At 41.4% G+C, this 24,976-nt stretch overlaps 1 protein-coding gene and 1 long non-coding RNA gene across 2 annotated transcripts in view; one reads left to right on the top strand and one right to left on the bottom strand.

Annotated features, from left to right (window-relative positions):
- The window catches only part of mosmoa (modulator of smoothened a), a 22,922-nt gene extending 5,822 nt beyond the window's left edge, over nt 1-17,100 (top strand). The window contains exons 2-3 of the mRNA XM_018670684.2: nt 5,659-5,871; nt 13,504-17,100. Coding sequence (XP_018526200.1) covers nt 5,659-5,871; nt 13,504-13,688 — 398 coding nt within the window. The 3' untranslated portion in view covers nt 13,689-17,100. The remainder of the gene's footprint in view (nt 1-5,658; nt 5,872-13,503) is intronic.
- Nucleotides 14,236-24,976, bottom strand: LOC127142962 (uncharacterized). Its single transcript, XR_007814098.1, has 2 exons — nt 24,354-24,976; nt 14,236-21,635 (listed from the first exon to the last, which is right to left on the bottom strand). It is a non-coding gene; the product is annotated as an uncharacterized LOC127142962 (long non-coding RNA).

Raw genomic sequence — 24,976 nt, 5'->3', positions numbered from 1 at the left:
AAACCACAACACCAGGTTCAGAACTAAAATTGTACAGGCCATCTACAGGCTAGGCAAAATTAGTTTGGACATGTTTAACCTGCAGTAAATGTGTTCTAATTAAAGCAGAAACTCACACACAGAAAACGTAAAGTTTAAAAAAGAAAAAACAGCAGCTGACGCTCATTGCCTGCATGTGGCACAATTTTTTAATTGCTGCAGGTATTTTGACTATAGATAAAGACGTTTGTTCAGAACTGACCTGACAATAACTGAACGGCTCCATCTTGTGTTTTATCTGCAGCCTGCTAAATAAGAACAAGCAAGTTGTCAGCTGGTTCCCAGATTTGCTTCACATACATTTAAATATACATCTCTTGTTGGCTGCTTGTGTGTTTCTGGTGTCAACACAGTATTTGAACATTAGATTTATTTATTAGAATTATCTGTGGTAAATAGATACACCTAAGTTGAAGGAATGGAAGCCATCAAAAACACATTATGCCTGTCATTATTTAACGGTATTCCGGGAATGCTGAGAGCTACATTTGATCATTTCGTTTTGGTTAATAATGCTGCAGATTTTCATTAGCATCATTCATCAACACTTAGTTCACTATAAAGAGGAAGCTGGCTGTGGACAATGTGACCGTAAACAGACTTTCTTGTAAAATAATCTGGTAGCATTTGGCCATAAAATGTAGTAGTTTCCTGTTTCTTTGCAAAGTCATGTTCACCATACTTTGTTCGTGGCACAGTAAGGATGAGGAACTTTGGGTTTGCTAATGTTTAATATTGGACATATGTTCAGTTTGTATTTATACTAGCTATGACCATTTGTTGTAAGTTTTCAAAGAGATGTTGACTCTGTTTATAGCCACTTTGGATCACAGGTGAGTGGAGGTTGTTTTCTGAAACATTGCTGTTTGTACTTCATTATGGGCTTGTCCTCCATGTTTTGCATGCAAGTTTGGACCGTACACAGTTGCACTCCAGTGCCCCTACAGTGTAAGTGGGCGCTGCAAAAGCCTCTAGCAACAGCGGCGGCGGCGGCAGCAGCAGCGGCAGAAGAAGAAGCAGCTGTTGGCTGCTGTATAGCTTGCCTACTTGCCGCCCACCAAAGTTCAGAGGCCTGTTTGACTCATCCCTCCAGAGCTCACAAACAGCAGCACCCCCTATGCTCCGCTAATGACAGCATCACCATGCTGAAGATGAGCAGACACGGCACTCATTTCCTCTCATTTGGACCAAGACGTGGTGAGAAGAGTATTTTGATCATAGTGAGTGCAGAGCTGACTGCAGGGTAACAGCATGATGGTGGTGTGAAAGTGAGCTGGATCTAAAATGGAGAATTTGCCTGTTTTTGCTTGTAAATGAGAGACAGCAGGACCATGCAGGACTTGTTTGTAAACTAAACATAATGCATTCTGGTGGTTTCTGTTTTGTGGGTACGGAAATACCTCCTCTGTCTCCAACTTACTTTAGTTGAAGCCTGTATGGCTGATAAGCTCAAGCACTGTTTCCTTGTTTAGGTGTGATCCAGCTGGTTCCAGTTGACTCACACATCAGAGTTCACCTTTGTTCAGTTTTGACTATACGGATGTGTTCAGCTGAGCAAAAGATATAATACACTGATGCACCATGTTTGGAAATGAAGGTCATTATTCCGGTGATGTGCTCTCACCTTGTTAGGTGCAGTATCTCTCTACCAGACTGCAAACTGCAGCCCTGCTCTCACAGACAGTTGTGGTCTCTCTGCTCAGTATTTATTTATTACCCACAACTAAATCGTGACATGGCATCCCTATTTAGTGCTGAGTGATGCACACCTTCCTCGAACAGAGGGCTAATGTGACCTTACCTGTATACAGCAGCTACGAGCCATTCAAGGTGCTCCCCTCACATCCCACTCTGACCTTTCCCCATCCTCCTGCTAGAGGATCTAGATGAGGCATCCTATGTTTGTTTGTACTTTTTCAATTTCTGTTGGCGCTTAAAGAAACATCATTTTGGAAAATAGGCTTATAGGCCAGCACTGTTATATCTGTCTGTTAAATACAAGTTGCAGCTGGTTAGCTTAGCTTAGTACAAAGACTGGAGTAGTCCACAACACAACCCTCTATTAAACAATGAATTGTCATTTTTACAATTCATTTTTTGTTTGGATTAAATAAATACATATACTTAATTGGTGAGCATCAGAGACAGTGATAGTCAGAGCTGTTTCCCTCTGTCCCCCTGCTCAGCTAAGTTAGCTGGCTGCCTGACAGATATGAGTGGTATTAATCTTTTCTCCTCCAAAATTAAATAAATATACTTCCCAAAATGTTGAACTAATCCTTTAATTTATTGTTCTCGAGACCTTGCCCAAGTTTGTAGGGCTCTGTGCAAGTTAAGGCTGTCATCTCACATGTTATCTCCAATGTTAGAATGAGAAATATGGATCATAAACACACTGCTGTTTGACTCAGACTTTGACTAGAACTGTTTCTGTGTGCCTGCTTGTTGAGTTGTTTACCTGTATCCATGTGCCATAGCGTGCCTGCCTGCTGTAGGCCAGGAATTCCACAGAGAGCTAGTGAAACAGCAGGAGGCCAGAGGATCCAGGGGAAATGGTCATAAAACTGGTGCCATTAGCCACAGCTATCAAACCTTTGCCTAATGTTCTCCTGTTCTCAGCACCAGTCCCCGTTCTCTTTACCTCACTCACCTTCTGTTCTTTAATTTGTTCAAGGTTACTCTGTAACGTTGGGTTGACTGCAGAAACGGGCTGTTGAGTAAGCCTTTGAGCCATTCAGGTGCCATTTTTGTCATGAGCCGTGACCTCCATTTTTTTCTTTTCGTTTTTGTTGCATAACTGTTCTGCACAGCAAGAGCCAAATTGTCACAGATGATAAGGTAAATCTAAAGACAGAAAAACATCCTTTTTAGGTGTTCCTTGTCTATAATAAAACATGTTTGCTCAAACAGCAGTATGTTTGTGTGTGGGGTCTAAAAGGTTTGTTTTTATGCCTGTAACAGGAAATGTGAAACCCTCAGGTCTGCAACTCCATGTGTAGCTTACCTTTAACATCTACAGACTCCCAAGGCGTTTCTTTTGAATCTCTGGCATTGTTTGTGTGGGTTGGGAAGGGCTGACTGGTTGGTTGTTACTGTAAAAGAAGTGCTTTCACTGGGTGTTATAAAAGGGACAGGATTTCCTCTGGACAGCCTGCTCAGCCCACCACGCCCCCGGGGCCGAACACTTTTCTCACACGAGCTTGGCTTTTCTGTTTCAAGTGGTTTAGACTCGGTGGGGTTGTTAACGACATCATATATTCATTGCGCAAATATAAAAAGGTTATAACAGAAGGATTCTAAAATGTCTGGGTGCGGGTACCAGACAGACCAACTTAACACGCTCAACCTTTTGAAATTCCGGCTTGCATACTTGTCTCATGCACACGTCCGCCCACCTGCTGAGCCACTGTTGAACTTTTATGATGTCGCCCACACAGCCTTGCCTTTTAGTGAATGGGTTATTTTGTGGTCAGTGGAATGAGTGTTTACCACTTGTTAATTTTTCTTTTTCTTTTTTCAAATTATGCCTCAAACATTTAGAGGGAATTATGTCTTCGTATTTTTCTGAGAAGACATTAAAAGAGATGCGGTCGTGGTCATGTTCCAGGGTAAGAACACATTAATTCTACCTTCGTGTTTTTTGCTTTTCGCATGTCATTTCACACCACGTTGTTTCTGTACGGACTAACCATGGATGTATCCATGGGACTAACTAAAATGGCATTAAATCACATGCTAAAAGCTTAAAATGTGTAGACATGACAGAAAAAGTGTCCTCGAGGATTCATTGTTTGTTTAGATTTGTGTCACAATACGCAGGTTCACACCAATGAATGACCTCCTATTACCATGTCTCTAGGTACCGTGGTCGAGGCGACTGACGTACCTCCATTAAACCCTCAGTTTTGAACGAGCCTAGCCATGTACTATATCCAGGAGGGTTGATTCAATTACAACATCAGTGGTTTTGAAGGTTTATCAAACACCGGAGCGCTGTACAGCAAGTTGGCGTCCTTTGCCATTAGCTTGCAAAGGAGACAAACTGGATTTCACAACTGCGGGACAATATCACAGTGATAATTCTGTAACCCCCATTGTCACATTTGGCAGCTAAACCAGCCAAATGATGTTGCATTGCTTCCCAGCAAAACCTGTGCTTCTTTGCAGGAGCCTTTGTACCAGCTCATAGCCTCTCTGAAATGGACGAGGGGTTATGTTTATTCATGTGGTGTTGTTGTCTGTCTCAACATAGCCTAACGGTGTCCCATTACTTGTCGACATATGGAAAGTGTCGAAGCATGGGGTGTAGGACAGCTATCTGCCCTCCACAAAACCCCTCTCCAGATCATCCAAGTGTACACTAATGAAACAAACCTATCCCATGCAGTCTGTTGTTTACAGTCCGCTTTTATTTGCGAGAGACCTGTGATCAGCAGAGTCCTAAGTGATGCAACGCTGTTCTGCTTACTCAGGTAGAAATTCCCCTTGAGGACGTGCTCTAATTGAATGGCTTCCCTCCAGAGTGGCTGCACCACTGAAGCATATTCCTGCTCTGAGTACTGGCCTTCACATTCAGGGTAGAGCTCTGCTCATGACTCAGAGCGAGGCACGAATCCATTTATCTTAACAGTGATGGATAGGTACAGAAGAACATTAAGTCATGTCATGTTTTGTGAAAGCAGATGTGCAAACCTAATCATTTAAAGATCCTAGACAGAACACTTGGAGGACAGAGGATGGTAGAAGGCAATTTTAAAAGAGTTGGTGGTTATTGTTGAGTATGGAAGACAGATAATTGAGCCTTTAAAGCTGTTTCAAATTTATCTGATATCACTGCAAGTTTGTGTCTGCATTGAGTGTCCTACCTGCGTGGGATAGATTCAGTAATTGGCAGGATTGATTTTGTCCTCACCTTCTCTTCTTGAGAGTGGAAGTGCAAGAAAAAAATGTTGGCCACCGACGTAATTGGGCCCACCAGCTCCTCACAAGCACTGAATTGGTGACAAATTAAAGGAGCCTCTCAATCTTTTTTCATTCCTCCTCCTTCACTTGTTCCTCTTTCACTTTGCAGAAGATGAGCTGCTACTCTTTGGTCTTCCCTCCCTGGACCATGTCATTGATTGAAGCACTAATTCACCACGGCTTTACTGTTTGTCCTCAGAATGAGACCATTAATCATTTTTGCCTAGATTGTTTTTTTTCCACTTGCAATTTTTCTCCATCCTCCTCCACACTCTCAAAGATGTATTCTGTGAGCCCTGTAAGCTCTTTTAGGAGTAATTACCTTGAACTTTCTGTGGTCTGATCTCTGTTTTGCCACTTGATCTGCGTGTGCTCTTATCCTATTACAGCTAACATGTAAAAACAAAAACGTAAATTATGTAAGTAATTCTGTGAGTGTTGGACAGTTTCCTCATAAAAATGTAGGGGAGATAAAAGGCCTAATGTGTGTGTGTTTAAAATATCCAAATTATCTGGAGTGCAAAAAAAGGTTGCGACCTCCTGTTATATAGCAACCCCATTACTCAGAGTTTTTGTGTGCTTGAGTGATGAATTTAAACAAAGTTATGAATTAAAATTAACGTGGAAACCTCATCAAAATTCGTCCTCTCTCTGCAGGTGCCCTTACAGTTGGTCTAGTCCGGCAATGTCAGACCATCCACGGGCGAGACAGGACCTGTATCCCACCACGGCTGCCCCCAGAGTGGGTCACCACGCTTTTCTTCATCATCATGGGCATCATCTCCCTCACAGTCACCTGTGGACTGCTGGTGGCATCGCACTGGCGCCGAGAAGCCACCAAATACGCCCGCTGGATTGCCTTCACTGGCAGTAAGTGAAACGAGACAAATGGCACTGAATGAAAGGGTTTTGTTTTACTAGACTCGGCGTCAGCACATTTCCCCTGGAGCGTTCTCACTTTCTTCTCTGTCTCACTGCATCTGTCATGACATAACCTTTAGAAAATCACCTTTCCTACATTAGTATATTCATGCATATAGACTCTTTAAGGCAGGGACTGATAAAAGCAGAAGAGATGAGGTTGAATCAGTATGAAAAATTGGTTCTAGCCCAGATGATGTGTGTGTGACGTCAAAAACATCTGAGGCTATGCACAGGACATCAGTGTGTTTGTGTTTCTGAGAGTGTCATGAGGAACTGTGTGTGGGGGTGTGTGTGTGTTTGGTTGCGTTTGCACATTTATGAGTGTTTTTTTTTCCTGTGTGCTTGACGACTCCTTGCTCCCTGAAGCTGATTTATTGTGTAATGCAGCTCGTCTGGTACCCGAGTGGGTGGCTTATGTGCCACAGCATTTATCTAGTGTTGTCTCTCCCTCTTTGCCTTAAACATCACTGCTCGCTCTCCTTTTTTCCCCCCAAATATGATTTCTGTATAGATGCACTCCCAGTACTTGATAATAACTCAGCATCCATCTCATGCACTGTGGCTGGACTGGTTTCATAAGGCTGTGTGGGAGGGTGGAGTTTGATTGGTTAGTTAACAGAATAGACGGCCTTCGAGCACACACGTACAGATGGAGCAGTGGCATGTGAAGCCACAATGCTCTGTACTGTTTTATTGTTTGAAAGCTGAGTGCATTTTTCGTGACACTGTGACTCCTTTGTTCTGCAGATGGAAAAGTAGCCCATGGATTTGAACAAGCACCCAAGTTGTACTTTGTTTTTGTTTTTTTTGCCTGCCAGATCAAATGCAGACTCGTAATTAGGTTCTGTAACTCTTCTTAATCACTTGCAAATACCTGATGAATCACCACTTTACAGAGTCCTAAACCCCCCTACAAACTGTCGGTCCGGTAAGCTCAAATCTGTGTCACAAGCTAAATTAGAAAGGCATTGAGTCATTGTTTAACGATCACACTCAAAGGAAAAGTAAGGAGGTTGCCATGGCAACTGTGAGCAATTGTCACCCTTGTCCCCCTGCTAAGCTTCTGTTGGCCATATTAGACAAGAGGTATATTATTAGTACAGATTTTTTTTCTTTCAAACTGGTTTAAAGCATGATCATGATTATCTCTGTAAATAAGGAAATACAGCTACAGAGGGGAAAGACTTGTGACAGATACCTGGAAAGTATCCAGGCCTCTTCACTTTTTATGTATTTAATTTTTTTGATTTTATTTTAAATTGAAAAAATGCCATTTTTGCTCATCAGTTGATACTCACTCACCCTAATGACAAAGTGAAAACATGATGAAATTTTGGCGAATTTAGTCAAATATATTCAGACCTTTTGCTCTGTCATTCCAAACTGCGGTCAGATGCATCCTCTTTGCTTTAATTATCCTTGAGATGTGTCTAGAACTTGACTGGAGTCCCATAATTCACACTGCATGTCAGGACAAAATTCAGAAAGTCCCTGTAGACCTCTGTGATAAAACTGTGGCGAGGCACAGATCAGGGCATGCTTATAAAACCATTTCTAAAGCTTTGAGTGTTCCCAGGAGCACAGTGGCCTCAATGATTGTGAAATGGAAAAAGTCTGGGACCAGGAGTTGACTGTCTCATGAAACTGAGTAAACGGGCTAGAAGGGCCTTGGTCAGGGAACCCAACAGTCTCTCTAACAGAGCTTCAGAAGTCCTCTGCAGGGATGGGAGAGGGACTACCATCTGAGCACCACTGCATTAATAAGGCCTTTAAGGTAAGGCTGCTAGGCAGAAGATAGCTAGATAGTCTGAGTAAAAAGCAGTTGAGCAGAACTCCAGACACTATGTCCAGAACACCAGGTACACCTAGCACCATCCCTGCAATGAAGCATTGTGGTGACTGCATCATGCTATAGGGGAACATCTCAGTGGGAGGGACAGGGAGTCTGGTCAGAATTGAGGGAAATACAGAGAGATCCCAGAAGAAAACCTGTTCCAGAACGCACATGACGTGAGGCTGGTGCAGCGGTTCATCTTTTAGCACAACAGTGACCTGAAGCATACAGCCAAGACAATGCTGTGGCATAGTGGCTTTGGGACAAGTCTCTTACAGTCCTTGAGTGGTCAGCTGAAGCCCAGACTTCAAACCAACAGAACATCTGTGGAGAGACCTGACAATGGCAGTTCACAGACACTTCACATCCAAGCTGACAGAGCTTCAGAGTGGCCAAAGTGGCCTAATCAAGGTGTGCAAAGCTTGTTGAGACTTATTCAAGAAGACTCAAAGCTGTAATTGTTGCCGAGGGGGCTTCTACAAAGTACTGAATAATGGGTGTGAATACTTGAGTAAATAAGAAATTTCAGTTTCTAAAAGTTTCCAGAAGCAGAAGTTTTGACTTTGTCATTATGGGTTATTGAGCGTAGGGGGGGGGTGGCCTTTTCACTTTTTTTCTGCTTAAGGATTCCATTAACTGACACTTCAGTGACTTACTCCTCTTGTATCTCAAGAGCTTATTTCAAGTGGAAGAGAGGGATGAAAAGGCAAAAAAAAAGTGACCACACTGAGGCCCCCCCCCCCCCGGATGTTGCTGAACTTAAGCTGTGATGGCAAACACCTCTTTGCTGCGCAAGGGGAGAGGTTAAGTGAGGGCGGGGGGGGGCTTAAGAGTTGAGTCAAGAAGATGAGCTGAGTGAATAATCATGTGGGTCATGTGAGGTGGATGCCAATGTAAAGACACAAATGGAACAGGAGGGAGGAAGAATAAAGTGAAGCTGGTAGTGAGGAGATGAGGGGGGTGGTTCATTCGGGGCAAACAGGTGATGAGGGTTGAGAGGAGGTGGGCAGTCTGTAGTGTAAGTGGCTCCAGGCCACCGGCACCTGAATGGACAGCTTTGTATGACCAACACAGGCCTGTCTCTGTGTCTTAGTATACACACACCCGCAGTGTTTCCCCAAGGTGTGACGGTCAACTGTGGGGGTGGGGTGCGAGTGAAGTAATAAATAAAATACATTACATACATTAACAATACATTAACAGTACCTGCACAGAATAAATGCGGTAATTATTCCACTGGAGTTTGCTGACCTTCTATGCATTCATTTAGTCTAAAATGCCTCTGTAACGTCACCTGTTTGCCTGCTCGTCGCTAAACTACACTACATGTGTTATATCAGCTCTGTTTCTCAACTTTATTCATCAGTTTAAAATTTCATAGTGAATTTTTGTTATTTTAATTCTGTGGTGTGGTAAACCTGTGGCAGTACACAACAGATGGCTCTATGTAGGAGACGCTGCACCAGCTGCAGGCACCGGTACAAAGGCACAATACACCCATCAGCCACAACATTAAACTGGTAACTGGTTTTAATGTTGGGGCTGATTGGTGAATATCTTCTCAAAGTTGATTGAAGAGAATTATATTGATGCTGGTAGAGTTAAACAGTAGAAATTAGAATTAGCAATTTAAATGACACACGAGTAGCTATGAGTTATGAGTTTATCGGCTAGGATTTTGTGGTTTCAGCAGCAGCAGGTGAGCAAGACACCGTGTGTCATCAGTTTAAGCACTTAAGACAAGCAGTGGACCATGACTGTTACCTCAATAAACTCACTGGTGAAGCTTACAAGAATAATGCTGAGTTACAGATTTCTGGCTCTACCTTAGCTGATCTTTCACCGCATTCTTTTAAAAATTATAATGAATTATACCCACTGATAGATAAACACACAGCCGAGCAATTAGCAGTCAAAAAGACAAAAAGGAATATTAGTTGGTGTCTCATCCTTATGATGCAGGTTTAGGAGACAATGTTTATTCATGCTTGCTTGACAGGAGACATTAGAGCCAGACTAAGCACAACATACTTCAGATTGGCTGATGAAGAACTGTGTCTGAACGTGGTGCCATTCTCATTTTATACAGTATGTAATAGTGTCAGACAGGGCAGGGATTTTGTTACTCAAAAATTACATTGGGCAGAGCAGCAGAACAGCAGTCTAACAGAAACATCTAACAGGACCATAACACTGTAAAATCAATTTACTAGTTTAATTGATATAAAAATTCTGTAAAGCACTTCAAATTGCTGGATTAACCAAAACAAATATCTTATCGTATATATATTTTATCATATCGTTTCACAATTTCTCACCATGATATAAGATTTCATTGATATCTCCCATCTCTTGTGAAATATTTCAGCTGCAAGACAGAGAAAAAATGTCTTTTATGCCCACTATCCAGGTTGCTGTGCTACTGCAGACTCTTTTAGCTGAATGACACCACTCTAGTTAACAAAACTTCAAAAGGGGAAAAAATCAGTGAGATTTTTGAGACCAGGAAAAGTCATCCCTCAGGTACTGCACAGCTCTGCAAACTGGCAAGATAGACTGAAAAATGAAAGCTAAAAATAGCCCCGTGAGCTGTCACCAAATGTATTACACGCAGTTGAGGTAAATCAACGGAGCCTCAGATAATTTAAAAGAGCTGTCATACTTTGTGTTAGAGTACTTTAGAGTAATTCTGTGTAAAACTAAGGTAGTTGGCATTTAGAGTTTATGTAGCATGACAGGTCATGGTGCTGCTTTATGAATACATTTTCCCCATCCACATTTCCCCTGCTGCAGACAAGCAGTCCAAATAACCGTAATGCCGGTCTAAAGCAGAATAAATAGCGACTGTGCTCTTTAATAAAAAAACAAGCTATTTTTAATTAGAATTGAAGCTACTCCACAAATTCAGCACATCATTGATCTGCGATTCACAAAAGTCTGTCTGTCTGCTGTGAAACGTCACTGACTGTTACATAAGTGGACTCAGAGCTGAACTAAAGCCTTCAGAAATAACATCTACAAAGGAAAGAGAAGAACAGAGAGCCATATTAATTAGTGACCGCTTTGTTATCCAATCACAGACTTCATAATGACCTCACCCCTGACCTCTGATTTGCTCTGCAGCTGTGAACAAACGTGACACACGCTGAGCACAACATCACAACATGCTCACAGTTTTTTTTTTTGGAGGGGTGTCTACTATCTGCAATGATACTCAGCATGTGGTCAGCACACTGAGCTAATTGATCCCACTGGGTTTGATGCTGATTTCAGAGCTCACCAATCAGGGTGTTTACATGCACACAGGAAACCAGGTTGCATGCACTGTTGTGAGGTGAATGTGTATGTATGCGACACACATCCTTGCATACCTTTTTTAACCACACGTCACCTTTGATAGACATCTGTCAGCTCTAGCAGCTAACATGATACATGTTCCAGTGAGGAACAGCAAATAGTTGGAGTCATAATGCACAAAATTAGCTCCACAGGTGGAGAGAAATTACCATTGAGTGTCTGCAAATACCAACTGAGAGCAGGGGCTAAACTTACAGCACAATATTATTATGCTGTTTGCTGCTGCACAAGTTAAAAGCACCTGTCCACTCATTCTGGCTATAATATTTGAACTATTACTACTTAAAATCCTGCTCTTTCCTCAAAATATACCAAACACTAGATAAATATCTATGTTTTACATATATGCAGATACTCATATTAGGATTGCCTGCAGAGTAAACAGGCAGAGCGTCACTCGTGAGAAACTGTGTCAGTACAGGATTTAATCAGTATTATTGATCAGCTGCACAGGATCATGAAAAGAGAGACTCTCCACGCCTGCTTAAATTTTTTCTCTGGAAAGATATAAGCATACCAACGTGACACATTTTCCATCCGAATCCATCAGTCTGCTCTTCCATCAGCTGTCACCAATTCCCCAACTGAAACTAAAACAGACGTCAAACAGAAAGGCTTAGCAATATTCTTTTATCGGCATTAAACACACAGTAATAGTGTGAGCTGCCTGACCTTAAAACCGGCGTTTATTACTGCAGTTTCACTATGAAACCATCCTTAGCCTTTATAAAGTCCAGAGCTGTGACCAGTTCACTGGAGCTAGCAACTAATTCTGCTCTCTAAGCTAAAAGGTAGGTTTCTTTCTTAAGATAATGAACATTTTCCAATCATTACCTTTGTGATTTGTGCATTTTTAGACAAAAAAACCCAACTACTTTTTATATTGATCCCCCCCTTAAGCTCTCATTCCTTTTTGGTCATTTTCTGCCCTGCACCTGTGCATGCATCTCACTGTTGATGTTGCTCAGAAACCCGTCAAGCTCAAGCTCAAAACTCGTTTCCGTACCACTGCTTTAACCTGTGGTGTGAGGTCACAATTAGTCATTTCTTTGTCTTAAAGGGCTACATGCAAAAAGGTTGGGAACCGATGCAGTAGCAGGTTCATAATAATTGTCCTTGGTTCACTGTGTCTAGCTAACTTTGTGTTAAGTGTCATGTCATGTAAACACATAGTAATCCTGTCTGTTTGAGATGCATTTTAATCAGTAGAGTGAGACAAAAAAATAATAACAAAACAATCATCTTGGGGTGCCACACATGATGTTCATTATTATGTATAGGAGACAATTAAATTTGCTATTGACTGTAGAGAGTTACATCTGCGACTCTGTTAGCAGACCTTAATGTCAGATGTTGGGTTTCCCCAATTTCTGTTTTCAGCTGCCATTATGATTACAAACTGGATGTTGAGAAGTCTTACAAAATTAAAGTATCCACAACAATTTGTGGCCCAGCTTTTTTCTTTTTTTAAATTCCTCTAATGAGGACATACTTGTAAAATGAGCAATGAGTCTGTCATTTCTTCAGTCTGCACAAAGCCAGATTTTGGTTTGGCTGAACCACTCAGATTTGTTGCTTGGACTCCTGCTGCTGTACATTTGTCAGAATAATGTGTAATCTATCACATGTAACCTATTTTTAAATGAGCTGTTGAGACATTAAAGTTACATAAATGCCATTTAACAGAACAGTCTGTCACAGTACGTTGGACTGAGGGTCTCTCTATCTCCCTCTCATCTTCCTAAAAACATGAGGCAGAGTCACGCTGATCTCGATGCATGCCATGAGTCTGCTTTGTGTAATTGCTCCTTCAAAGCCATTTGAAAAGCACTATTGTATCTCGCTAATGAAGTTGCTAAAATTGAATTCAATTTGAGCAGCCTATGCTTCCTGCTCAAGTTGAGTGAGTTCCTGCTTAATTTTTTGCGTGTTGTGTGGAGAACAAAGGCTGAGGTCAGACTTTTTTGTGTCATGTGTCACATTTTTTGGTAACTCTTTCTTTTAAGTCCCCCTTTTAGCATTTATAAGCTCTACACAAACATTTGAGTCCTGGTATAATGTAGTTATAAGTAGATATAAAGACATTTTAACACCAGTCTCCACTTGTGGGTGCCCAGAGGAGGTTTTATGTCTTCTTACGCCTAGATTATAGAGTATTGCAAACCATTTTTAAATATACTGATTATAAAGGCTAAATAAAGGGGACTTCAAGTGTTGGCTGTTTTTTATTTTGTTCTCTAACCTTAACAAAAGTTTGGCCTTTAAGTCCATGTGATGTGGTTTACATATAGGATTTAAACAGATCAAGAGAGTAAATTTGTCCGTACAGAATCATCTTTATGTGTAAACAGTAAATTGACATTTTCTCTCTCACTCCTTCCCTCCAGTGATCTTGTTCTGCATGGCGGCGCTCATCTTCCCCATAGGCTTCTATATCAACGAGGTGGGAGGCCAGCCGTACAAGCTGCCCAACAACACGGTGGTCGGCTCCTCGTACGTGCTGTTCGTCCTCTCCATCTTCTTCACCATAGTGGGACTGCTGTTTGCAGGCAAAGTTTGCCTCCCGGGCTGAGGACTCGCCCGTGCCCGCCTCTGGACTGACACAAGAGGCTCTGAAAATTTTATGGGATAAACAAAAACACACAATGACTGAAAAATCAAAAACCAACAAACTCTGGCCAGAAGCCTGAAACAGGGAAGTCTCTGCTTATGTGTCAAGGGACCGCAGCACCATGGAGTACCTAACTACTAAAAGATGAAAACGAATAAATGAACAAAACACTAAACGGGGGGGACATGGGCACAAAGGGGTGGAGGAGTGTGAGAGAGGGCAGCTGAGGCTGTCGCAGCACCCTGCCACTGTTGATTTAAAATATGGCCGTCTCTCTGTTGTTGCTCTGTCGGAAAGGGTGCTTAATGTGCTGTTGTCATGGCAACCGCAGCCACAATGCTGGCGCACATTTCTTGAGGACCACTACACCCACTCCTCGACTTGACTCCCGCCTGCCCGCCCCGCCGCCCTTAGCACACATCTGCACCATCACGACCGCTCCTGTTGCTATTTTTGGCTTCTCTTACCTATTTCAGTTGTGTGTTTTTCTGTTGTTGTACATTTTGTGTTCTTTTTTTTCTCTTTTCCACCCCCCCCCCCCAGCCTTTCCACTGAAGTAGTTTGAGTGTAATTGAGGTTCACTGAAGTAAACCCTTGAGGGATATTGGGGGTGAGGGTCAGAGGGGGGTTCTGCCAGCTTGGCTTTAGAGCAGGGTTTATTCTCGCCTGTCACATCACACGGCCCCAGGTGTGTGGTTGAGGGAGAGCAGCTGTGATCCCAGCTGTCTGGGCCAACATGTGGGCTGCTGTGGACGAGAGGATGGTGCAGGTGTGCCGCCTCTTTGTCTCCAACCTGCTCCAGCTCAGGAGCAGGTAGCAGCGGGGGAGGGAGGAGGGAGGAGGGAGGGGGGTGACCTCTGTGGGGCAACAGAACGGGAGGTCAGTTACCATAAAGGAGAATGCCACTCAATGTAAGACCTTGCATAATGTTATTTATATGGACAGCAATAAAGTATCAATGGATGTAGACAGCTGTGTTGCTAAGCTAAAACCATGACATTGATGCACATCTTTTGCCAATAACTATATAAAGACTGTGAATTTAGAGAATAATCATCTGAACATAAACACACCTCTTGTATTTGTAGTGATAACCTTAATCCTGTTAAGTACAGCCACAAGCACAGTGACCTTCAAAGTATTTTTCAAAGATGTATATCACTGTGGTATTACGTTTTTGAAGGGTTAAGATGAACTCATTCAGTATATCGCTTATTACAGCCGACAGTATTGACTCTTATAAATAGAAGATGAATCAATACAGTGTAAAAATAACATATGTGAATGCTGAAAAATTGATGGTATTCTCCTTTAATGTTGGACAGGAAAGAAGCGAGCCAGGAGCATTTTTTTGTCTTGTTTTGTACAACAGTGAAGGCACTGGGACTGCAGGTCAGGTCCATGCATGGGGCTGTGCCTCAGTGTGCTGCTCTCGATGCCTGTGAAGGTAACACACACACACACACACACATTTAAACAGGTAACCACTACACTGTGTGTACAGTGTAGATCCACACATTAGGACTGCAGCTGACTGAGTTTCTTTATCATTTAGTCTGCAGATAATTTTCTTGGGTAATTGTTTAATAGTTAAAATGCCTGTTAAAATTTCCCACAGCCCAAGCTGATCTTTGCACATAGGTTGTTGTATCTGACCAAGAGTACAAAAATCCTCAAATCCTCACAATTGAGAAGCTGGAACCAGAAATTGATTAATTATTTTGCTTAAAAACTGTCTAAAATTATCAATGAATTATCACAATTGTTCCAAATGTGTTTATGTTCTAGATTAATCGCTCTATTGTACGTTTTTAGAGCCCGAGGTAATGTCTTTAAATTCCGTTTCTTCCAGTTTCTAACTTTCTAAGACCAGTTTCTAACTTTTACAACACACCTTTAAAAAACAAATCTTTTCACAAATTTACTCAAATTTACATATTATAACAGCCATCATTTTAGAGTACTGTCAGGTAAAAATATGTTTATACCAGAGCTTTTCAAAGTCTCTGTTGGATGTAAACAGGAAGTATAATGCTGCCATGTTTACATTGTTGCGCCATGATGAGTTTGCTGATTCAGCTATTATAAGTCCATGTTTGCATTGTACCCATGGATGTACAGACAACTATCACTGGATTACTTTGATACTGAACACCCCACACATAACATCTGCAGTTGAATTCTGTATTCATTCAGCCTCATTTTTCCAACTCATTATTCAGAACACAGAGCACTCAAATCTCCTCCATCTCTGAAATTAGTTTATCCATAAATATTCAAAATCAGTTGACCTTAACCCAGCCATCCCTCAGCCAAGTCAGCCTCTGTTGTCACAAGTAGAGCTGCAACTTTTTACTATCATTTAATCTGCTGCTTATTTTTATTTTATTATTAATAATAAAGCAATTAATTGTTTTGTCTATAAAATAGTGAAAAATGCTTGTTATAACTTCCAGTAGCCCAATTTAATATGTTAAGATATTTTACTTTGTTCAACCATGAGAAACCCAAAAATACTCAGTTTATTATCATGTACAACATGACATGCAGACATGCATCAAATTCTCACTTTAAAGAAGAATTTTTGCTTTAAAAACGACTAAAACAATTATTCAGTTCTCTAAATAGAGCACTGATCAATTTTCTGCCCATTGATTAATCAGTTAACTGCTCCAGTCACAGACCAGGTCATAACCCAAACATTTACAATTTTAGTATCATGTAAGAGACAGAGAAAAGCAACAAGTCAGTCAGTGTAAATTGACACTTCCGCTTTAAAAAATTAATTATCAAAATAGTTGACAAATCTTACTTTGATTGACTAATTGTTTCAGCTCACCCACATATACAAACAGTAAATCTCACATCTAGGCTCATAGTATACATGTTTACACTCTCCTGAAAAGTGTGTGCGTCTGTGTGTGTTGAATCAGTCACAGTGCTCAGTCGCTAAGTCTTAGGCTTTTGTTTTTGTATTTCTGTTTCCTGCTCAGCTTTTCTTAACTCTCGGTCTGATGATGATGTATACTGCTAAACTATACACTCTGCAGTGCCCTGTCTTGGGTGGTTCAGTATTGTGCCATGACCTGTTTTTGTTTAATAATGTACAGACACAAAAGGCAGGATTTCTGTATTAGGAAGCACTGTGCATTCAACAGTATAGGTAACAGAAATAGAAGCACCACAAATGTATAAAAAAAAGAGAACTTCTTACCTCATTGTTTTTGTTTCTGCTATTATTTTCTAATGGTGGCAATGTGTGCCCTCTAATTTGTCTCTTGCCTTGATCGGATGTCTACACATAAAGCCTATGATCATAGGAAATTATTTATCACTGAATAAAAAGAGAAAAAATGGGTGTGCGTGACTCTGACACAGTCTGAATGGTTTGTTGTGCTTTTAAAGGGGATGTGACGTATCTAACCAGCAACTGAGATGATAAACAAAACACAGCAGATAATTTAATCAAGACATATTCTCCTTTAGGCATTAACCTTTGAAATCTGCATGCTACTTCTGTGGCCCAAAAGTCCCTCTGCTCCTACTTCATTAAGTCTGAAAAAACAGACATGAACTCACTGTGATCCAAGGGCAGCCACCAAGGATGCGTCAGTGAAGACCTGTCTGTGTTTTCAGAATACATCTGTTAAAAGCTCGACAGCTCTTTGTTGAGAGGAAACGCTCCCGTGCTCCAGTATCGATAAGCAATTGAGGTAGAATTTGCCTATGGATGTTTTTTAACATTGTCAACTCATCACTCAGTGACCTAGAATTCTATTTTCAGACTGCCGTCAGTGTAACTAATTAATTCAGTCATTTTACAGTTAACATTTTCCTTTAGAATAATGCCTTATGCTCTGTTTCAGAGACAACTGACCGCATGCATCACTCCCATCACCAGAGGTTTCAGACTCTCCCCACAAGTGAAACTTTGTGAGCTAAAAACCTGCTCAGAGGACATGCAGTGGTTGCACCCTTCACGTTGACCTTGCTAGATTGCCAAAGCGATTTGGTTTGTTATTGGGAAAAAAAAACCCAACATCATCTATTGTAACATTGCTTGTGGCAGCCTCTGGCATTGGTTTTCATTGCTGCTGAAGCAAACCTTGACCTTCAAATGGTCAATTTTCAGGAATTTAAACAGGTGTCCTTACTTTCCAACAAAGTTGTAAGTGGCTTTTTTAAGGAATAGTTCAACAGTTTGGGAAATGCACTCACTCATTTCCTTGCTAAGCCTTAAATGAGATAATCATAAGGGCTTAATTTTATGTCATTTATAATAGCTTTTGTAGATTTATTTTTTAAATATCTGTTTCACACCAACAGTTGTGATGTATGTGACTCCTAATAGGTTTTAAATGCTGGAAGAAAATTTGATTGGTTTGTGTTAATTTTCAAATGCAGCCACTTTAATTACCATTTAATGGACAAGACAAGGTGGTAACAAAATCTATACTTTTCATCATGAGGAACAACTAGTCAGACACATAACGCCCTGTAAAAGTCCAACTTGTAATTTTTACACTTAGTTTGTTGTTTATGTTATATAACATGTTAAATAGTGAGTTTTAAAGCATGGCAGTCATCATTACTGAGCACCGTTCAAAACGCAGGATTCCTAGAAAACAGTTCTCACATGTTACCCGAGTAAGCGCAGAGATCCGAGGACTCCGTTCACTTCCCAGAATAAATCCACCACAAAACCGTTCTTTTTTTAAAAATTCATGTTTGTCATGCATTCAGTTGGATGAGTCAGTCTCATTTATTTGTCATTTTCTCACTGTCGGTGTGCCGCTGAAGATAAGACAGCACTGCTCCCCTCGGGACTGCACCTCCATTAGCCTCTCAATGACCTGCAGCGTGGAGTTGAGCATGACTGCTGTTTTCCATTTGGGATTTTGGAAGGTCACAGTGTTTCTGCTCGACGGATCACATCCGTCCAACCGGCCCGCTGCTCTCTGAATATTTGATCTTAGCTGGCACACAAAGGCTACATACAGTTTGACTTGCATTATGTTATTCTGCCACTCAATACGCAGGCGCAGACGGTGCACCAACGAACAGGCTCCTCTTACCATGTTCTTAAGTACCGTGTTCTTCGCAACTCACGTGCCTCGAAGAAGGTCCCACCCGCCCAAACATGAGGAGGACAGTGTACTTCAGGTCAGGCCCTGATTCATTCTCTGGCTAGCTGTCGGGAATTGTTGATTTTGCTCATTTGCAAATCAGTATGCAATGCACCTGCCTGTGGGAGCTGTTTCAGACTTAGAGTTCGCCTCGCAGTCGGGTCAGATCAGGGTGGGATCACAAAACAATTGATGCAGAATTTCACCTGTTACCAGGCCGAGAAACCTTCACTGCACCACTGATGACTATCTGTCTAAACAAAGCGCATTCAGAGAGAAAACCACACTAAGCAACGCAGGCTTAAAAATGCCCGGCTGTACTTTGACCGGCTGCATTAGCTCAAAGCACTGCTTTGAGCTAAATGCTAATGTCAGCGTGCTAATAGGCTAACAACGACAATGCTAACATGCAGGTGTGTACCAGGTATAATGTTAAACACGTTCACCATCTTCGTTTTTGTTGCTAACATTTGCTAATTAGCTCTAAACACAAGCAACAGCTAAACCGCTAAAGATGACATGAGTAGTTTTACAGGTATATGGTCATAAACCAAAGAAACCAAGTTAACATTTTGAAATGATGATGGAGCTAGATGAAAAGGTTCACAGGTGATCAGTGTTATTGCGAAAATATCTTGTGGGGAACATGAATGTGCGTACCAAACTTCATGGCAATCCTTCTGGTAGTCCTGAACTTCTTTTGCATGAAGTTTTACCTGTTCAGGCCTCTGAAAAATGTTCTTAGCTCTAATGGTATAATCTGAAAAGAGAAAATCATTCTTGTACCTGAATTTCTCACACACTCAAATTTCAGCTTTTTGAATAGGGCATTCAAGTAGATACGGCTCAAGAGTGTGTGTGTGTGTATGTGTGTGCGTGTGTGTGCGTGTGCATACAGTGAAGTGAACCATACTGAAGGGATGAGTGATAAAGATAGCCAGGAGGACTCACAGATGAGACTGCTAGACTTGATTTATTCAGGCCGGCGGATGCTTAATAGAGAGTTATTGGAGGACAGATCAACACTGACAGATCCCAGAACAGTGTCCTCAGTCCAGATGGAGGTGAGACGTTACTCTGGCCCAAACTGTTCCGCTATAACTTATCAACCAGAAAAATCCATGTGCCTACAGCTTTGCCTTCAGAGGAAAAGTAGATGATTAGCTGTACCTTAGCTTTAACTTTTACAATATAAATGTTCAATATTTTTATTGAAGCTTGAGTGATACTCACTGGATGGTAATAAACTGGAAAAAGAAGTGGCTCAGGGTAGATTTTAAATTACTATACAGGCCTCAGTTCACATTAATAAATAAAATTTTATGAGAATTGCTCAACTAGTCAGGAGTAGCCGTTGGCACTGTGGCACATAATGACAGATTGTTGGATTACGGCTGACATGATTAACTGACTTGTCCTGTGAAAATGTTACACTTACTGCTGGGACTTCCAGTATGTTTAATTGGACATCATCAAGCAATGATCTCTTTCTAATTTTGCGGAAATGTCTCATTCAACAAGAGTTCACCATCTGCTCAACCGAAGCCTGTACTGGTGTTTCAGAGCAGATTGAAACCATATCTCTTTCACATCTAATGTAGTTTTATTAGGCATAAAACACAGTCCTTGAGTAGTGAGGGACTTTTGCTCTAGTTTGTTCTTTTTTCATTCCTCAGGAGGAAATTTAAGAGATGCACTGGGCCACTGGTTTTACTTACACAACAGAGGAATGAAAAACTGCCCTGAGCAATGTTTTTTTTTTTTTTTGGTTTGTTTTTTTTTTTTTTGGTTTTTCGTTTGGCATTTCCAGTCAAGGTCTTGAAAACTGTAAATCATTAGAAACTGATTTACCTAAATAAATGAAAAAGGCTGTTATCAACTGTATGTTCTCATTTTCTTCTTCACGTCTTCACGTCAACTGATCCCTGAACTGAAGACAGACGATAATACCTTTATAATCAATACCTGATAGAAAAGTTTCTTTATCATCTATCTGATAAACAATGTGATGCAGTGTGTGCAGATTTCACTCCTGCTCACCGCTGTGCATGCTGAACGGTGTTGGTGAAAGTAGCGGTGGGAAAATTCTCAGCGGATATGTTGGAGCAGCATCTACTCCTATATTTTATATGCCACATTTGCAAATATGTGTACAGTGCTCTCTCTCCATGAACGTTGTGTGAACAGTGCGTCGTCCTTCTGCCTGCCAAGATAGATTATAGTGTCAGCACATTGCCAGGCGCACTTAGATGGAAATATGGCAGCCATCTGTTCATGAGTGGCTGCTCCAACTCTGTGTGCTCCACCTGAGGAGAAGCTCGACCATGATCTATCTATCTATCTATCTATCTATCTATCTATCTATTATCTATCTATCTATCTATCTATCGCCAATACCAGTTGGTCTTTTTCATAGAAGATATTTGTCACAGCAGGAAAAGCGTAGATAATAAAATCAGTGATGGCTGAACTCAATTAAATGCATCTTTAATGTTATATTTAACACCTGTGCTTTTCTCACTATGATAAATCAAATTGTCTGCTATGAAAAGGGCCTATATATAAGTAAAAGTGCAGTTTACACACTGTGTTGTCAATGTGATGTGAAACACGCAGGTCTGAGGCCCCTGAGATGCTTTTTCAGTGCTATCTTTATTTATCTGCCTTCTGTATTGATCAGTCAGTAGGTGGGAGATGGAGGCCCAGTGGAGGATACAGTGATGTTTCCTTCCAGACGGATGTCTGTCTGCTGCTCGTCAGCATCCATCAGGCAGTGGACCTGCTGCTGAGGCAAGGAAAAAAACAACAGAAACAGGAAAGAGGAAAGTGCAGGGTAAGGAGCTGCGTCACTGTGAATGACCACAGTGTTAAAAGAAAAGTAAAATCTTGGAATTCTGAACATATGCATATGCAGAGCTTTTCACTTCGCATTAGTTTTCAGTGACTTAACTAACTTATTCCATACTCTTTTTAAAATCTTCATTTTAAAGCTGCACCAGTGCATATTTTTTAATTTAAAATGGATCACATAACTGTAATATGAACATGAAAGGGTCGAGTCATAATGATGAATCACTACAATTACCCAACACTGCAGCTCATTAGCTCTGCAGAGCATTTTATCACTGTTCAGCTTGTTGTTTTGGTTTTAGGGGTCACTGCTTTGCTGTTTTGATTCACTCTCACGGCTCTTATTAACTTGTTTCCAGCTACAGTAGCCAGCATGTTTTCAGCCAAAAAAAGCTCTAAGCACTCACTAAAACTCATCAAACAACAGACAGAGACGGTTGGTGAGTAGCTCCAAATTGGAGCTGATGGGAGTGAATATTGGACTTAGATTCATCAGGTGGCCAATAACACAACTCCAAATAACTGACAATGTTATTCCATTACTTCAGAATGTTAAACAGGGGAATGCTAACATCATAGCAACAACTGACACTTGTTGCACTGCCCCCAAGTGGCCAAAAAAGAATTATTGCTGCTTTAATTTAAAATTTCCAGTCTTGGTCTGTAGCTTTAGTGTTACACCTCTCTCTCTCTCTCTCTCTCTCTCTCCTCTCTCTCTCTCTCTCTCTCTCTCTCTCTCTCTCCATGTTGCTGTCATGTTCGGGACACTCACAGGTCGACAGCTGGACTTTGTGCTGTCACTGTGTATTGCGGACGATAACAGGAGGCAGCACAAATAAACACAAACACATGTTACCACCACACGATCGACGCTGGAATGCGAAGGACATCTGCTGTCACTTAGGTGTACCCGAGTATACGAACAGATGCTGCTGAATGCACACGCACACAGACACACTCATGTATGTCTGCTGTCATATGGAGCTAACACAGCTGCCACAGTTCTTGCAGAGTGCACCTGTGACTGGTTGTGTTTGTTGCTTTCTGACATTACATCCTGACTATTTACAGCATAACTGAGCTGTAACAAGACAGACAGAGATGACTCAACCAGCAGAACTACTGAATCTGTTGTCTAATCTATTATAAAGCATTTGCAGAGGAAATGTTTGATAAAATATTGTCAGGAAGGTAAACGTCTGACCAAAGCTCAGTTACCAGTTATTTATAGGTTATCAGTAGGTATAATGTCAAAGGTCAAAAGGTCATCCTCTCCAGATACTTAGCTGATTCTATGCTGCCAGCTGATCACTTGGGTTTTTCAGCAGATTGCATAAGAAAATGTTTTTTTTTCCTCTCCATTATTAGCATACTGAATCTGCCAAGCTGTTACATAGTTTTCTTGGTTTGTGTCCATGCCAGAAGAACAGTCTCATGAAAACAGGAAAATGAATCGCGAAGCAAAAAGCTCATAATGTTACATGATATTTTGAGTGGTGGTACTTTTGACAAAGCCAGGAAAAAAACCTACAATATGACACTGGACATAAGTCAGACTTTACGTTATAGTACAATCTAATACTGAATGTTTATATTGAGAAGGAATGTGATGATATTTTTGGCTGTGATCTCAGCTGCTACGTGTCACTGCAGCAACAAGGGACCTGGTGTCCCCGAAGCCTTAAAGCAACTGAACGTGAAGACATCAGTGCTTCACGTATCTGCCCGGAATTAATGGTTGGAAGATGCTTTCTACACACTGATATATAGCAGTGTCATTTACAGTATGACGTACAAAGATACATTTATTGCTCAGGTCATACATTCAGATCATCAGCTAAAAAGTCTAAGCTAGGTAAGCTAGGAGCTGCTAGCAGAGAGTTATTTAATCTCCAAAATAAAGAGTTCCATCTCCCCTCAGAGCTCAAAAAGCCTGCTGAGGACTTTTCCATTGGAAAGTAACCGGACTTCACTATGGTACAGCAGCTGGTGTCGGCTGTGGATTCCCGCCATCCGAGGTTTGAGTCTGAAGCCATACTCCAGGTGCTGTTCATAATATTTACTGCTTTTGGCCCTTTTTTCCCCCCAACTTTTGATTCTTAAGTGTCATCATCTCTGGCATCTCACAGTCCCACTTATTAGTCTCCGTCGTCCAGGCTGCGCCAGTGAAGTAATGTGTGGGGTCAGGAGTTAGTTTCAGGAGTCAGTGTGTTTTTATCTAGCTGCCTAAGGGTGGTGCCATTGTTCAAGTATGTTAGGCACTCATTACAAAAAAAGGAGAAAAATCTATATTTTGTTTTCGTATTAACTTATTCAATCACTCTTATTGTGACTTGCTGAGCAGATACACTACTGTTAAGTCAAGACTAGAATCTCCCAAAACCATTTATCTGTCAGTACGCTCTCTAAATATTTTGTGTGGGCAGTGTGGGAGATAACCCCTCTAGAATAAACACGTCCTCCTCTTAGTCTGTTACTTTTTTCTTTTTATCCACCACTTAACCTTTACTCCAGATGAGTCCAATCAGATAAATCTCTGCCAAAGCCCACTAGACCTCCCTCAGTCATCGTGCCCCTGATACTACTGCTGACACAAATCCCTTCAAGTGTGTTTGCCCCCGGTGAAAGCGGCCGTTATTCATCAGACTACCTTGTGGTATCCTGAAGAGCTGCTCAGTCACTTCATTCGGAGTTCTCCCCCGTGGACGTCGATGTGTTTGGTATGTTGTTGTAGCAGTAAGAGCTGGAGGAGAGGCTGCAGGCGCTGCAGTCTCACGGCCCACAGACCAAGCCCCGCTGACCACTGTTTATTTCTGCTGGGCCCCACCGTTTATTTTCATGAGGGTATTAATGTGTATTTTGATATGCCTCTTGTGTTATTTTAGATGAGTCATTGGGGAATGCGTGGGTACATGTGAGAACAGTCTGTGCCTGCGCGAGGTCGACGAGACGCATACATGATGGAGAGGACTGTGTGTGCGCGCGTGTGTGTGTGTGTGTATTTTTTGCTCAGAAACACACACTGGTATGATAATGAAGGCTTCTGTATCCTGCTGAGCAGAGAAGCTTGTTTCTTTATCTGAAGTCAACAACGCTACTAAGAGGAGACGAGAATAGACTATGCGAAAGGGAAAGTCTGTGTGCTGAAATTCAGAAAATTTGAGCATTGTAAGCATTACATAATAGTTCAAATAAAAATTCTGCTTTGTTTTCTGTATTGTCATGTCAGTGCGAAATAACATGGACAGTAGATTTGTCTGTAGCCTGACTGTC

This window comes from Lates calcarifer, linkage group LG11, assembly GCF_001640805.2.
Source record: "Lates calcarifer isolate ASB-BC8 linkage group LG11, TLL_Latcal_v3, whole genome shotgun sequence".
NCBI classification, from domain to species: Eukaryota; Metazoa; Chordata; class Actinopteri; family Centropomidae; genus Lates; species Lates calcarifer.
The sequence above is the reverse complement of the archived record's forward strand: the minus strand, read 5'-3'. Positions and strand labels throughout refer to the sequence as shown.